The 15,253-nt window shown below is 44.7% G+C and overlaps 1 protein-coding gene across 28 annotated transcripts in view; it reads left to right on the forward strand.

Annotated features, from left to right (window-relative positions):
• Nucleotides 1-15,253, forward strand: part of Tacc2 (transforming, acidic coiled-coil containing protein 2) — a 214,697-nt gene that overhangs the window by 18,456 nt on the left and 180,988 nt on the right. For 24 of the 28 annotated variants that reach the window (XM_006508065.3, XM_017322391.1, XM_017322394.1 and 21 more), the window contains one exon: nucleotides 5,974-6,052. In XM_006508065.3, the coding sequence (XP_006508128.1) occupies nucleotides 6,020-6,052 (33 nt within the window). In that variant the 5' untranslated portion in view covers nucleotides 5,974-6,019. The other 4 variants (XM_006508067.4, XM_017322390.1, XM_006508066.4 and 1 more) reach the window with 4 other exon arrangements.

Genomic DNA, 15,253 nt, shown 5'->3' on the forward strand with positions numbered 1-15,253 from the left:
TCCTGAGATAGAGTAGCCACAGATTATGTCCAAGGCGGACAATGGAAGCTGTGGCCAACTTGAATGTCCAGACCTGCTTGACAACCAGCTTCCTTATTCCATGCCAACAATGGGCACTTAGCTTCATGGAACAACCTGTGTGTGCCAGATAGTGATGTACCTAGCTGGGTAATGTGAGTGGTGGGTTTTGTTTGTTTTGTTTTGTTTTGTTTTGTTTTTTGGTTGTTTGGTTGAGGTTTTTGGTTTGGTTTGGTTTTCTATTTTTTTATTTTTTTTTCCCCTGTGACATAACATATCAATAAATTCTGTCTTAGGATGAACCCATAGAAGCATATATTCCCTGTGGGCAACTATCTTATGTTTGATTGAGACACACTGAAGCAATACTTCCCGTGCTCAAGCCCTGAGAAGAAAGAGGCTCAGGGGAGGACCAAAGAGTCCTCCCTGAGAAGAAAGGGGCATAGGGGAGGACCAAAGCGTCCTCCCTGGAATTCTAGTTCGATGACCTTTGGCCACATTCTGACCTTAGCAAGCCTCTGGTCTTTCACTTGCTAAAGAACAATAATGGTTCTGACCACAGAGATCTGCTACAAAGATTACACTTGAACCAAGCGCAGTTATTAGGATCATGTGAGCCCTCCGCAAGTAATAACTACTCACGAAGAGTCAACTCACTTTACTGACAGGCCTAAGATAAAACCTCTGGTCCCGAGGTGCCTGGGGATTTTAGCTCTCAGGGAAACTGAAGCAGGAGGAGGTCCTCTTTGTGTCCAGCCTGAAATAGTTGGTTTCCAGACCTGAGTCTTTACAAGGGCAGCGCGTGCTTGTGTGTGCTGATTACTTTGAGCTCTCTGTCCACTTGGCACAACCAAGAATCACCTGCAAGTGAGGAATTATCTATACCAGTATGGCCTGTTGGCATGTCTGTGTGGGCCTGTTATGATTTTTGGTATTTTGGTTTGGTCTGGTTTGGTTTTGGTTTTTTTGAGACAGGGTTTCTCTGTGTAGCCCTGGCTGTCCTAGAACTCACTCTGCAGACCAGGCTGACTCCAACTCAGAGATCTGCCTGCCTCTGCCTCCCAAGTGCTGGGTTAAAGGCCTGCACCACCACCTATGGCTTTATTCTGAAGTTTGAGGTGGGAAGAATATGGGCAGTGCCTTTCCCTAGACATCTGGTTCTGATCCATGGAGGACAGGAGGAGAAAGAAAGGCTGAGGAGAAAGCAGCCAGGATCCCCATGTTTCTGTGTTCTCCCTCTGCTCTCTGTGGGATGTGACTCGCCTTCACAGATGGAGATTAGCCTGGAATCATAAACCAATTCTTTCTTCTCCTAAGCTGCTTTGGTCAGGGTTGTTTATCCCAGCAACAGAAAAGAAACAAAAATACTGTGTCAAGGCCCTGGCTGCTGCCTAGTAGTGGGTACAGGTCCAGCTTCAAAGCCGGTGCTTGTTTCTTAAGAGCAACTGAGAGATGACCGCGGGAAGGTATAGGAAGGAGACAGAAATCTTCACAGCAGAGAAAGGCATCCCAAGACACCCAGTACCAAGAGAGGGTGACTCACCACTATGTACACCTAAATCCACAGCATCGCCTGCATTATCGGCCAGCGTTCCCTGCTCAGGGAGGGTTTCTCTCTCCATGGCTCCGGGCCTTCAATCCGCTCACACTTGGTAAAATCTTGAATTCTCACACCTTTTGTACCAGCTGTAGAGCTGCGGGGGGGGGGGGGGGGGGCGGGGGCGGGGGGGGCAGTGAAAGGAAGTGACATCATGGAAATGTACAGAACTGCGCATGCCCACTTTCCAGGGTCCAGCGTCCATCAGAGTGGGCTGGTTTCGTGTTTCTCCCCTTCAAGAACGGCTCCCCACTCCTTCCTTCCCAGTGCCCAACTTTCACTGTGCTTTGTACTTGTTGAAGAGACTCCATTCTTCATCCGCAACTGTTCATATAAGACCTTTGCTCAATACGGTCTTTCTCTACCCTAGAAAATTTCCCCTGTGATCTAAGGTTACAGAGGCAAGAATTCTTGTTTCTCATTCCTCTGAACCTTTGGTGCTGATAAGCACGAAAGAAATGGTCTTCAATCCTTTCCCCAACCATGCTAGAATTCTTCCCTACCCCCAAACTATGTATTACACAGAATCGTAAGATGTGAAACACAACTTTTAAAAAAATTATAGGCAGGCATGACAGTGTTCACCTTCGATCCCAGTGCTTGGGAGGTGAGTGCAGGAGAACTAGGAGTTCAAGACCAGCCTGAGCTGCATGGCCACCTTGGGCTACAGATCTCAAAAACTCAAAATAATTATGAAATTCAGAAAATGTAAATTTAAGTATTTAATTTTAAATGGGTGATTCGGTGACATTCTGTGCACACACTATTCCAGGGCGGTGGGCAGGGGCTGGGGGTTGTCGCTGGTGGAGCTGTGACCTCTCATTCTACAACACTTTTCTCATATCAAGCAAACTCTTGCAGCACTCAGCTGTTATTTTCCCCCCTAGCTCCTGTAAACCACGACTTTGCTTTCTGTCCCCGCGGTTTTGTCAATTCTGGTACTTCTCCCCATGTGGAATGAGCGGAATCACTCCACGCGTGGCCCGCTGTGTCCATCTGCCTTCACTTCTCAATGCTTTTGACACTTAGCAAAGTGGTACCATGAACCAATGCTTCCTTTTTATGGCTGAATAATATTTCATTGAGCAGCTTGAAAAAAAAAAAAAAAAGGTGTGGTTATCTGGTCATCTGCCCACTCCCACACAATTCTGCTCTATTTAAATGCAAAGTAGGGTACTGAGCTCTGTTGCTGCCAACTTTCCCCTGGAGGGGCCTTAAACACCTCCAGGGAGTGTGCAGGATTCTCCCTGGTATCCAGGGATCCTTGGACAAAACACTGGCTTGTTTCCCAGAGTGGCTCTGTCTAGTCACAGGGTTGGGGCTCTCTGTGCAGGGGCTTTCATTTACTGGGGAGTCAAAAGTGAAGGGATTGTGGGAGTAGGAGACCGTGGACAGGAGACTATTTGGCTGGGTGCCTGTGTCTCTGTCAGGTCTGCTGGTCTCCTCCACCCCAGAGGGCAGGCAGCCTGCCTATCAGCAAATCTAGTCATGCAGTGCTTTTTTTATGACTTCACTAGTTGAAACTCAAACCACGCCTGGCTAAGTTCATTCTGTACACACGGACGAGTGCCAGGCTACCGCGTCATCTGGTTTCCGCGAGTTTTCTTTGTCTTTCCATAGTATCTGCAGTGGAATTTCCCCAGGTGTACACAAGAAGCTCCGTGAACATGTGACCTCTTTCTAGAAAGAGATCTGTTCCCTGATCTCGTGCACAAAAGCAAGCAATGCTAGGTGTGACCAATCAGAGAGCAGGAGCGGAGATGGTTAGAATAAGCCTGTCCTGAAAGGAGCCTCTGCTGATGTCACCCGGGACAAATGCTCAGCATAAAGGCCCTGGGAGTGACCAGCTGGGAGGTGCAGATTCCCAGGCAGGAAGGCTTCCACAAGCTCAGCCGCAGCCCAGGTATGAAGACAGCACAGGGAGGGGAACACAGCTGTTTGTCCAAGTGGAGCAGGGCTTGGCTCAGTAACCTCACAGGTTTTTGAATGGATAAGGAGAAAGTCCAGTTGTTCAAAAGCAAACTTTCCGTGGGCCTTCAAAGTGCAGACTATCCCTGCAGGTAAGTGGGAACAGGTAGGGGGAGCCTGCCTTTTTGGCCCGGGACAGCTGAAAGAAGCCAGTTCTGAAGTCCCCAGAGGAGGGTTCCAATGTGCGGCTACAGCCTTCTCTTTGCTGCCTCAGTCATACTATGCCAGTAGGAGATTTGCCATTTGCTTTGGTTTGTTTTAAAAGCCAGTTTAGCACTTAGGAGGTGGGGGCAGAAGGATTGGGCTATCCTTAGCAACACAGTAAATTTGAGGGTATGTAAAAAACAAAACAAAACAAGTTTTTATGGTTTTTAAACAAAATTACTAAGTTTATTTAGTAAATGAGTATCAAAAATTAATATTTCATCTTGGTGTTGTGATACATACCTTCAATTCCAGCATTTGAGAGGCAGAGGCAAGTTCAAGGCCAGCCTGGTCTACATAGGAGTTCTAGGACAGTCAGGGCTATGTAGAGAAACCCTGTCTCAAAAGAGCTAAAAAGGAAAAGTTTAATATTACAATGGACCGTATGAAATTTAATGTCATATGTTTTAGCCTAGTATATATAAATAAGTTAATAGTTGATTAGGGAATAATGATTCTAGCAGCATTATTTACTTATAAGGAGCCATCTTCAAAATGAAAATAAAAATTGAACTGAACAGATCAGTTTAAAATAAATGATTTTTTATCATTCTACAGCTTAGTATGATATATGTGTGTGTATACATATATACAGTGAGTATTCAAAGCAAGCTATCTGAAATTATTGATTTCACATACTGATAATGATTTCAGTATAATTTAAGTGAGATATGAACATGTTAATCAGGATCTTGATTTCAGTATAATGAGTGTGCTTTCAGGTCCTGATAACGAGCCGGATTCTCTTCATTTAAGAGTTAGGAGCAAGAGACTTGAGCATGAGGCTGACTGACATTAGTGCCATGTCATACATTTTGAAGAGTTTCATTTTCGCAGTACCGGGGATCCAACCAAGGCCTTGAGTATTCTAGGCAAGGGCTCTTTCACTGAGCCACACCACTGGTCCCCAGACACATTGTAATTGGGTCTGCTCACAATACTTATATTCTATTGGTCAATGATTGTTCGGTATGCATAGTCTGTACTGGTTACTCCAAGTTAGTTGAATGACTAAGCAAGCCAACAGGTTTTTTTTTTTTAATTTATTAGTTTCTATTTGTTTTTTTGTGTGTGGGGACACACACACACACACACACACACACACACACACCTGGAGATATACTCCTGCTATAGCTCATTCCCAGGAATGAGAGGACAGCGTTCAAGAATCCTCTTCACTACTTACTATCAAGGCTAAGAAGGACCCTCTTGTTTGGGGCTCCCACTCCAGGCTAGCTAGCCTGCCAGCTTCCTTCCAGTCCTCTACCTCTTACTATAGGATTGCTGAGATCACAACCGCATGCAACCCCAGCAGACTTTTTATATGGGTTCTGGGCCTTGAACTCTGGTCCTTCCCACTGTGTGTATCTGGTGTTCTCTAAGGCACCAGCTTTAAATTAGGATCGTTTAAAGTTTCTATGGTTTGGTTTCTCCATAAAGAAAGAAAGTGAGCATGCCAGGTCGATCCCTGAAATCTAGCAAGTGATGTCAGGCAAGGGGTAGTGCCTCTCTGATAATTGTTAGGGCACATTTAAGTTAGGAGGATTGTTAATATGTCACTGAATGCCCCTCGGCAGCTTCATATGGGAACTTGTTCCTAGCCTGGCTCCCAGATCGTCATTTCCATCAGCAAGGAGCCCACATACACAGAAGTGAAGGTAAGTCGATGAGACAAGTGTTCAGAGGGAAGAATGAGAAAACCACGTTGTTGGAGAGTAGTAGGTTCACACCTCCTAATGTTTGACAGCAGGCTGCACTCTCACCAGCAGCGAGAAAGAGAAAGCAGCCGCACTGAGTTTCCTAACTGAGTATAGTTGGAAACAGAAAACCCTCCTGGGAGCGCTGTACCCCAGGCTACTTGGCATTTGCGGTTGGGGTGGAGGGAGTTGTCATTCGTTTGTGTATGTGCATATGTGTGCACGCTGGCGCTAACTCAGCTTCAGGAACAAACTTGCCTTTCAGAAGCTGCAGCCAACCCTGGGCGGGGAGTGAAAACACCAGCCCGTATTGGGAAAGATGTCTGGATGGCATGTTGCAAAAGAAAGCCCTTCCAAAGTGATTTTCCATGATGTGGCTGAAGAGATAAACATTCGCTGTCTGCCTCTGAGTTTGGGGAGATGAGCAGAAGAGAAAACCTCGGCTCTCCTTCCCCTTTCCAGGTGTTTATGCCCTTTCGTTTTTTCTAGTCACTCTGACCAACATTGCGAGGGACGCTGGGCACCCTGAGTCACCATGGGCAACGAGAACAGCACCTCGGACCACCAGGTGGGTTCAGGAAACTCTCTCCCACCTCCTGCTGTGCAGGTCTCACACTAGCCCCCCAACATCTCATCTCGATCGATCGATCGAGCGAGCGAGCGAGAGGCAAGGGAGGACAAGTCCTCGGCCTGGACCCATGTGACATACTTGTACCTGTGGGGCCATTCCTTCCTTACATTTTCAGAATTCCTTTAGTACCTCAGCAGCCCTGCTTTGTGAGTCCTGAGCACTCCCTTGTATCCTGTGCTTTTAAAACTGCTATAATGAGAAACGAGCACATTCCCTCCAGATTTTACCTACTCAGCAACTTCCACAGATGAGGCAGAGATTGAAATGATTTGCAAATGTGTGAATGCAGAGCTGATTTAATGCAAATAGTTGTTTCAGACAAGTTTTTCACAGTTGAAGTGGACTTTTCACTTCCTTCATGTAAGTCTAGGTTAATAATACACATCCAAGCTTTGCCAGTATTTACTTTAAGTTTGAGGATATTAGCTTAGTGCCATGGGGGGCGGGGGGGGGACGACACTTTCCTGTTGTCTCACAGGCCGTGACATTTTTGGATTAATGGTATGGGCCTCTTTGATTGCAGAAGTTAGATTTAAGAAGCAGCCTGCAGCTAGGGAATACCTTAGTTGAAGTGTGTGCTCCCTGAGTGTGTGGGCCAGAACTCAGTCCTACAGAACCTACATACAATTGTACAGAAGCCAGGTACAGAGGGAAGCACTTTTAATCCCAGCACTGGCGAGGTGGAGACAGGAGCACCCAGGGGAAGTTTTAGCTTCAGTGAGAGACCCTGTCTCAAAGAACAAGGTGGACAGTACTGAGGAATGACATCCAGCATTAAGAGTGTCCTACACACAAGTGAGCCCACACACGCATGCACACACACATACACACAGGCACACTTAAAAAAAATGCATTCTCACTTCTTCTTTCCAATCAATTTGGGAAGATTTTTTTTCCTCAGGCAGGAAAATATTAATTCAAAAAGAAAAAAAAAAATAAAGTGGCAAAATCCAGCAATTTTGGGTGTCAGGCCAGAAGCAATTAACAGTGGGTATGAGACAATAGGGAGAGGTAAGGACTGTGGCAAATAGGTGGGTTCTAGCCTAATGAATGCAGCTATCACCCGACTCCATCAGATTGTGGTCCTAGGCAAAAGTGGCCCAGTACAGTAAGATTTTCCTATTTGTTCTAAAGAAGTCAGAAGCCTGTAATTTTCTACCAAGTCTTTAATGGTTTTTGGCATGCACTTTATTTATTGTCTGGGTGGAGGCCAAGGGACAGCTTACAGCCGTCAGTTCTATCCTACCGCGTGGGTCCTGGGGACCAAACACAGAGGCCACCAAACTAGTCAGCAGGGGCCTTTGCCCACTGAACTGTCTTGGTGGCTCTTTGTTTATTTATTTTAGCCTTTTAATTTAAGATGGTGGCAAGTTTATGTATAGTTTTTAAAAAATACAAAGAGAGAGCCTCGAGGGTGACATCTTGCAAAGTTATTCTCCAGTTTCACCGTGGAGACAGATACTGAGATGGCCAAGCCCGAGGAGGCTGTCCATTGCCAGACTTTTCTTGCTGCCCTTTATAGCCACACCCACTCTGGCAACTGATAGTATTCTACACTTTACCATCTCAAGAATATTATAGATAGAGGGTCGGACGCTGTGTTATCTTTTAGAACTGGCAGATCTGGTTTCCCCCCCCCCCCCCCCCGCGGGCAGAATGCTCTCGCAACACACACACAAGCTATTGTGTATTGTTTTCTGCCACTATGAAGTTGTATTCCATGCCACAAAGATGGCAATCCAGTTCTCAGGTTGTCCCCTCTCCCTAAAGCATATTTGTTTTGTTTCTAGTTTTTGGCTATTTCACATGAAGTTGCCATGTGCATTTGTGTTCAGGCATGCACTTGTATGTGTATGTGTGGGTGTGTGTGTGTGTGTGTGTGTGTGTGTGTGTATGTGTGTGTAAGTGTGAGTGTGTGAGTGAGTGTATGTATGAGTATATGTAGGTAAGTGTGTGTGTGAGTGTAAGTATTGTGAATGTGAGTATGTGTGTGAGAGAGTGTATATGAGTGTGAGTGTGTGTGTGTGTATGTGTGAGTGTGAGTGTGAGTGTATGAGTGTGAGTGTGTGTGTTCATTTTCACTTCTCTGAGATAGATACCCAAGTGTTCAATGTCTGGCTCATACGATTGCATGTTTATTTCATAAAGATTTGTCCCAGTCATGGTGTTTCTCAGTCTCTGTGCCTTCTTACCTTCTTACCTTCCCACCAGTACACAATGAATGATCAGTTTCCTGCATCTGAGAAGCATCCATAGAGCTCTCTGGGACTGGAAGTCGATCACTGGAGAAGCTATGCATGCTGCACAGGTCACCATTGGCTAGTCACTTAGCAACCATCTCAGATGTCAGACCAACTACACTGCATGCTTGTCTTCAAGCTGTCCTCTCACAGCAGCCCAAGGTGACATCACACAAGGTGACATTACAGTGCCACCATGCACCTTTCTCCAATCATCCCGTAGACATTGTCATTTTACACCATCACACAGAGGGCACGCCCAGTCCAATAAGATCCTTGAGGTCTGGAGAGAGGTGAAGAGCGCTTGCTGCTCTTTTAGAGGAGGGGAGTTTAGTTCCCAGCACCCATATCAAACACACAACCTCCTTGTTACCCCAGCTGCAGGATATCTCAGTGCCCCCTTCTGGCCTCTTTTGGCATCTGCACTATAACTGCACACAGAAACACACAGATATACAGATAGATATACATGCACACAGATGCCCACACACACAAGTAACATTTTAAAAAGATCTTTGAAGGGGAAAAATAAGCCAGTTATGAGCTGGGTTAGGGTGGTATACAGCTTTTATCCCAGCACTTTGGAGGCAGAAATGGGATCTCTGTGAGTTCAAGGACACTCTGGCCTACAGAGTGAGCTCCAGGATAGCCAAGGCTAGACAGTGAAACCTGTCTCAAAAACAAACAAACAAACAAAATAGAAACTAGTCATTACATTTACTCTATAGTATATTGCTGTAATTGATATTTTTTATTAGTTACTGTTTTTATTCTCTTACTTGACTATTTTGTAAGCAAACTTCATCATAGGTCTATATGTATATCAGAATCAGTGCAGTCTTTGTAACACATCATTTCTACTCACCTTTGAGGCAGCCACCAGGATCTAGGAGTGTATCTCCTGTAGATAATGGATGACTAATCTCTTTGATGAAATATCTTTTGCATGTTTTATAAATGTTGTTATTATTTTAGTGTTGGGTTTTGAGAGAGTTTGCTTTTGAGAGTTCTTTATGTAGTCTAAAAGTTAAATTGTGTTTCATAGATGCTTCCTTGTTCTATAGCTTATCTTTCCATCCTCTTAATAAGGTCTTATATAAAACAGCATTTTAATTTTAGTGAGGCACAGTGTATCAATTTTTCTTGCAGATAGTTTTTCTGTTATTAAGCCTAAGTGCTCTGCCTAGCTCTATACCCTGGAGATTTTCTTTAATACTACTTTCCTACAATCTTTAAAGTTTAACATTATATATTTAAATCTATGGTGATCCACGAGTTAACTTTCATAAGGTACAAGGTTTAGGTTTGAGGTTCATCAGGTTTTCCTTTTTCCTCTCTGTCTCTGGTCTCTGCCTCCTCCCCCCTGCTCCCCAACCCCAACAGAGACCCATGCACCTAGAATGGCCATGAGCTCTTAATCCTCCTGTCTCCACTTCCTAGTGCTAGAATTACAGGTATGTGCCACCCATACCTGACTTTATTTCTTTCTTTAGGTTAGTTTTAGTTTCATAGCTATCCTCATTATCAGCTTCCTCCACAAGAGTGGTATGCTTGTTAGAACTGGCAAAGCCCTATTGACACATCTAATCACTCACCTTCCATGTGTGTTATGTCAAGATTCATTCTTGATCAAGCACATTCTGTGGACTTCGACATGTGTAACCACATGTACTTTCTGCAAGAGTATCGTATTCCTAAAATCCTCCATGCTTGACCTTTGCCCATCCTTTAGGCCCTGGCAATTGCAGATCTTCAAAAACACTTTAATATTTTATCCTCATCAGTATGTGTATAGGCACATATACATACCACATCATGTGTGTGTTCAGAGGATATCTTTATGGACTCCGTTCATTCCTTCCATCCTTATGTGGGTTCTGGGAAAAGAATCCAGGCTACCAAACTTGTATGACAGTGTCTTTATCTCAGGAGCCATCTTTCTGGTCCAATCACAATTCTTTGTACTGTTTCAACAGTTGCATCTTTTCTATAGTGTCATATAATTAGAATTATATATTATATAGTGCGCAGTGTTTAGTCCTGTTTCTTTTCTTTCTTTTTTTTTTCTTTTGGTTTTTCGAGACAGGGTTTCTCTATGTAGCCCTGGCTGTCCAGGAACTCACTTTGTAGACCAGGCTGGCCTCGAACTCAGAAATCTGCCTCTCTCTCTCTCTCTCTCTCTCCCTCTCCCCTCTCCCCTCTCCCCTCTCCCCTCTCCCCTCTCCCCTCTCCCCTCTCCCCCCACTCTCTTAGTACTGAATAACATTCTACTTTTTAGATACGGTTTTCTTATCTGCCCTGGACCATCCAGGATGCTCTCAAGTGTTGGGCAAACTTGCAGTGAATGTCCATGTTGATGTCTTAGGAGGACATTAGCTGTAACTCCTTTGGGTAGATATGAAGGCGTGTGGTTGCTTTATCACATGATGAGGGAAAGTGTAGTTTCCTAAGAAGCTGTCCAGCCACCTGCTCAGAACGTTACTCCATTTCACAGTCCCACTGCTAACAGATGGGACTTCCTCTTGGTTCATATCCTCCCCAGTGTTGGGTATTGGCAGGGATCTAGATCCCAGTCATCCTCACAGGTATGTAGTGGTGTCTCGCTGTTGCTTTAGTTGACACTTTACTCATGGTATATGGTGAAGAACATCCTGTCCTGTGCTATTTGCCCCTGTGTCTCCTTTGGTGAGCTTTCAAAGTCATGGGACCATTTCTTTCTTTTTCTTTTTTCTTTTTTTAAAACATTTTTATTGGTTCTTTATGAATTTCACGTCATACACCCCAATCTCATTTATCCCTCATACTTTGGGCCCACCCTCTGCCCTTTCAACTTCCCTCCCAACAGGGAAAAAAAAGAATCTCATTGTGGAAGCTGTAGTGTGTCATTGTAATTGTTCATTGTAATGAGTCGTTGATCTGGTTCGAGGCCTCTGGCTTCTGCTACTCATCAATACTTGAGTTTCACTGGGACTCCTCTCAGATATCCTGTTGTTGCCCTGTATGTCATGGAGATCCTGTAGTTTTGGATATAGAACCAGCCCCTTTGTGCACTCCAGCAGGTCATCAATGGGGTAGGTGTTGGGGTGGGCCAACTCGAAGCCCTAGATCTGGGCCTGAGAGGTATTAGTAATGCTCAGCCCACCAGCTCTCACTCTCTGGGGGCCAGCTCCTCTAGGCTGATGCCCAGGTACAAGGCCAGTTCTCCCAAGTGTTGCAGCTGGGGAGCAACATGGCCAGCTCCCTCACTCTCATGACCCTGGGGCCAGCTCTCCCACCTGCCATAGATGACAAGACTTGAGGGTGAAGGAGAACATCTTTCTCTCTCATCCAAGGCGCTGCACCCACCTCAGGCAAGTTGGGGGGAGCAGCGGAACTCTCCCATGCTCACACCCTTTGGGCCAGCTCACACACACACACACCCATCAGGGCCAGCTCTACTATGCTGCCCAGGTGAGGTTCAGGGACTGCTCTCCCAAGTACTGTAGCAGGCAAGGAGACAGGGTTAGTTCTCCTGATCCATGATCCATTGGGGACCAGCTCTCTTGCCTCATGGCCTGTGGCAAGGGAGAAAGGGGGAGAGGGGAGCTTGTCGATACAACCTCCCATCAGGCAGGAGGCAGGGCTGGCTCTCCCACACTATTTTGAATAGAAGTCCTCTTTTAGATGTTTCTTTTGCAAATACGTTCTCCCAATTTCTGGTTTACGTTCTCATTCTCTTGAAGACGAGGGATTGTTATTTTGTTTGTTATTTCGACATTTATTGTTTTGGCCATGAGTGTTTATGCCCACTCAGGGGAAGCAGAACCCAGTCTGTAATGGGGGGGTCATCAGTCAGTGTTTCCCCGCGTGAGAAACAGTGGAATCTAGGACAATTGCTGTGGTTCCCGGTCTCCTGTGTACCCAGGCACTGCTAGCATTCGGCAGGGAGTTGGGAATGGGAGTCCAAGGGTCCATGATTCCCCTCAGGGCATCCACATACCAGGCAGGAAGGGAAAGGGGGATGCAACGTAGTGTGGAACTGAGAGTTCGAAGAGGCTGTGTGTGTGTGTGTGTGTGTGTGTGTGTGTGTGTGTATTTAGGCATACCTCTTTACAGACGAAGGCCTCCCCCACCCCTACTCATTTGAAATGCTTTATTTGATGGTGGATGTGAATACATACACCTTACTCAGGGTGAACCAAGGAGTAAATACCTTTTGTAGGAAGAAACACCCAATAAGGGAAGCTCATTGGCTTCTATCTAGATACCCCATTAACAGAGAACTCCAGGTTTTTATGCTATGTGGCTGATGGCCATGGTCCTCAGTGGGGTGTCATGGTTGTGTGTTCCAGAGCAGGTAGAGTTAGGCAGGGAGTTGACCCCACTCCTACCATTCTCGATTCTGAGGTTCATGGGGATTGGGCTCACTCAACCTTACCAGTGATGACTGGTGACACAGTCCACTTGCCCCACATGAGTGAATGGATTCCACATGTCTGTCACAAATTGGCTAGGTATATTTGTGTAGGTCTAGCCCAAGTTCTCTGTTCACTAACACTGATTCTGTTTAATTAGATTAAAATATTCTAAACTTCACTTTTAAAAACCTTGCAAAATAAGTAAAAAGCTCACACCATCATTAACCAGATCCAGAGTCTAGACACCTCTGTGAGCTTCTTTATGGTTAGAACAGGCATTCAGGATGGAAGCTGGGATTGCTCTCTTGACTGTGGTGGTTACATCTTGAGGTCAAATAGAGTGAGTCTTCACGCTCCATTCTTATCAAAGAACATTCTCATAGTTGCTCTAGGGTTGATGGTTTTTCCACATAAACACTAGAATAAACCTAGGTCTACCACAGAGTTGCTGGATTTTGGTAAGAATTACATGAAAGAGTAGGACAAGAGGAAAAGAATCGACTTCCTTGCCATGTGGCGTTTCCTACTCCATGAACCCATGGTGCGTTTCTGTTTATTTGGCCTTTTTTAAAAGAAGAAATTATTTGATAATCCTTAGTAAACCAGTCCTGCCTATGTGTTGCCAAGTCTTTACCCAAGAACTCCAGTTTACTTCAGCGTGACTATAAACAGTAGGGAATCATTTCTGTGTCCTCACATTTGTATGGAGACTCTTGGTTTTGTGTGCGGTTGGAGTTTATGGTCCACTTGGTTATTAACTCCAGTGATTTTTAAGGTTTTCTAAAGAATCATGATTGTAAATAGAGCTTTTCTCCTCACACACCCTTCTGAACAGTTTTATTTTTCTTCTTTCTTGTAGTGAGAATTCTGGAAATTTGGTTTTAAAAAGCACACAAATATTATAAGAACTGCTTCCATTTTAATCCCAGGTGTGGGAGCATGGGCGGCTTTGCACTGTCTGCAGCCGCTGACTATGATGTGCCTCGTGCTCTGGCTGAAGCATGGTTTTGCCAACTGGAGATTGTTTTTACAATTGTGGGACCTTTGGAATTCTGGGAACTTTTCAGAGGGTATATAAATGTTAGGGCCCCAATAGGTGGCTGGTGGTCATTTAGGAGGCTTGGATGTGGTTTGTTAGTAGTCAACGAAGAAACAAAAGAAAATAATTAGATTCAGGGATCCCTCTTCCTCTCTCCCTCTTTCCCTCCCTCCCTCCTTCCTGCCTTCTCTCTTTCTCCCCTTCCTTCTCTCATTCCTTTATCCTCTATTCTTGTTTCTCTCCAATCTAGTGTTGAAGGGGTTGAAATGGGGGGGGGTAAGGATGAGAAAAAGAGCCCACAAAATACCAAAGGCCAGCTTCACTTTTTCTCTTTTTCCATTTTATAGTGACAACCACTCCCACTGCTTTGTTAGCTAAGGGTAGAGATTATTCCCAATCGCAAGCACTGAGTTTTCCAGTGTTAAGGAACATATTAGCTATAGGTTTGTTTTTTAAACAAATGCCCTTTATCAAGTTGAGGCATCTAGTCTACTTATGATATTTTGGTTTTGTCTTTTGAGTTTTGAAACAGGGTTTCTCTGCTTAGTCCTGGCTATCCTGAAGCTCGTTGTGTAGACCAGGCTAGCCTTCAAGGATTAAATTGGATTTTGCTAGTGATTTCTCTGCATTACTTGACCCAATCACAATATTTCCTTCCTTGCATACCTGGGATAAATCTCATATGGTCATGATCTATAATTATTTTTAACAGCATGTTACAGTGTTTTGTTTGCTAATGTATTTTTTGGACTTTTGTGTCCAACTTCATAAGGAAGATTTTTGGGGTCTGGTTTTGGTATGTGAGTATTACTAGACTCACAAAACAAGTGGGAAAATCGTTACTCCAGTGTTTTTCAAAGTCTGAAGAAGGGAAATCTTACATTTAAAAACACATTCATAACCGGGCATGGTGGTGCACGCCTTTAATCCCAGCACTTGGGAGGCAGAGGCAGGGAGATTTCTGAGTTTGAGGCCAGCCTGGTCTACAGAGTGAGTTTCAGGACAGCTAGGGCTACACAGAGAAACCCTGTCTCAAAAAACAAAAAACAAAGAGAGAGAGAGAGAGAGAGAGAGAGAGAGAGAGAGAGAGACCACATTCATAACTGGACATGGGGACACACATGCCTTTAATAGGAAGCAGAGGCAAGTGGATCTCTTCTGAGTTCAAGGTTAGCCTGGTCTACACAGCAGAAAGACTCTATCCCAAAAACAAAAGAAACAAGCAAAAAAAAAAAAAAAAAAAAAAGGAAAGAAAAGAAAAGAAAGGAAGAAAGAAAGAGACCAAAAAAAACCCCTCTGAAAACAATAAAAACATGTTAACAACTAATTTCAATTATTTTTGAATGCTCTGAGAGCCAATATAGGTGCCTGCTGGCTGGGGTTGGCCCAGGTCAATCTCCCTGGACTTATCCCTTAAAGGAACATTCCATCATGAGCTTGAGTGGAGGAGGGCAGGGCCATC

Source organism: Mus musculus, chromosome 7 (genome assembly GCF_000001635.26).
Source record: "Mus musculus strain C57BL/6J chromosome 7, GRCm38.p6 C57BL/6J".
In the NCBI taxonomy this organism is placed as follows: Eukaryota; Metazoa; Chordata; class Mammalia; order Rodentia; family Muridae; genus Mus; species Mus musculus.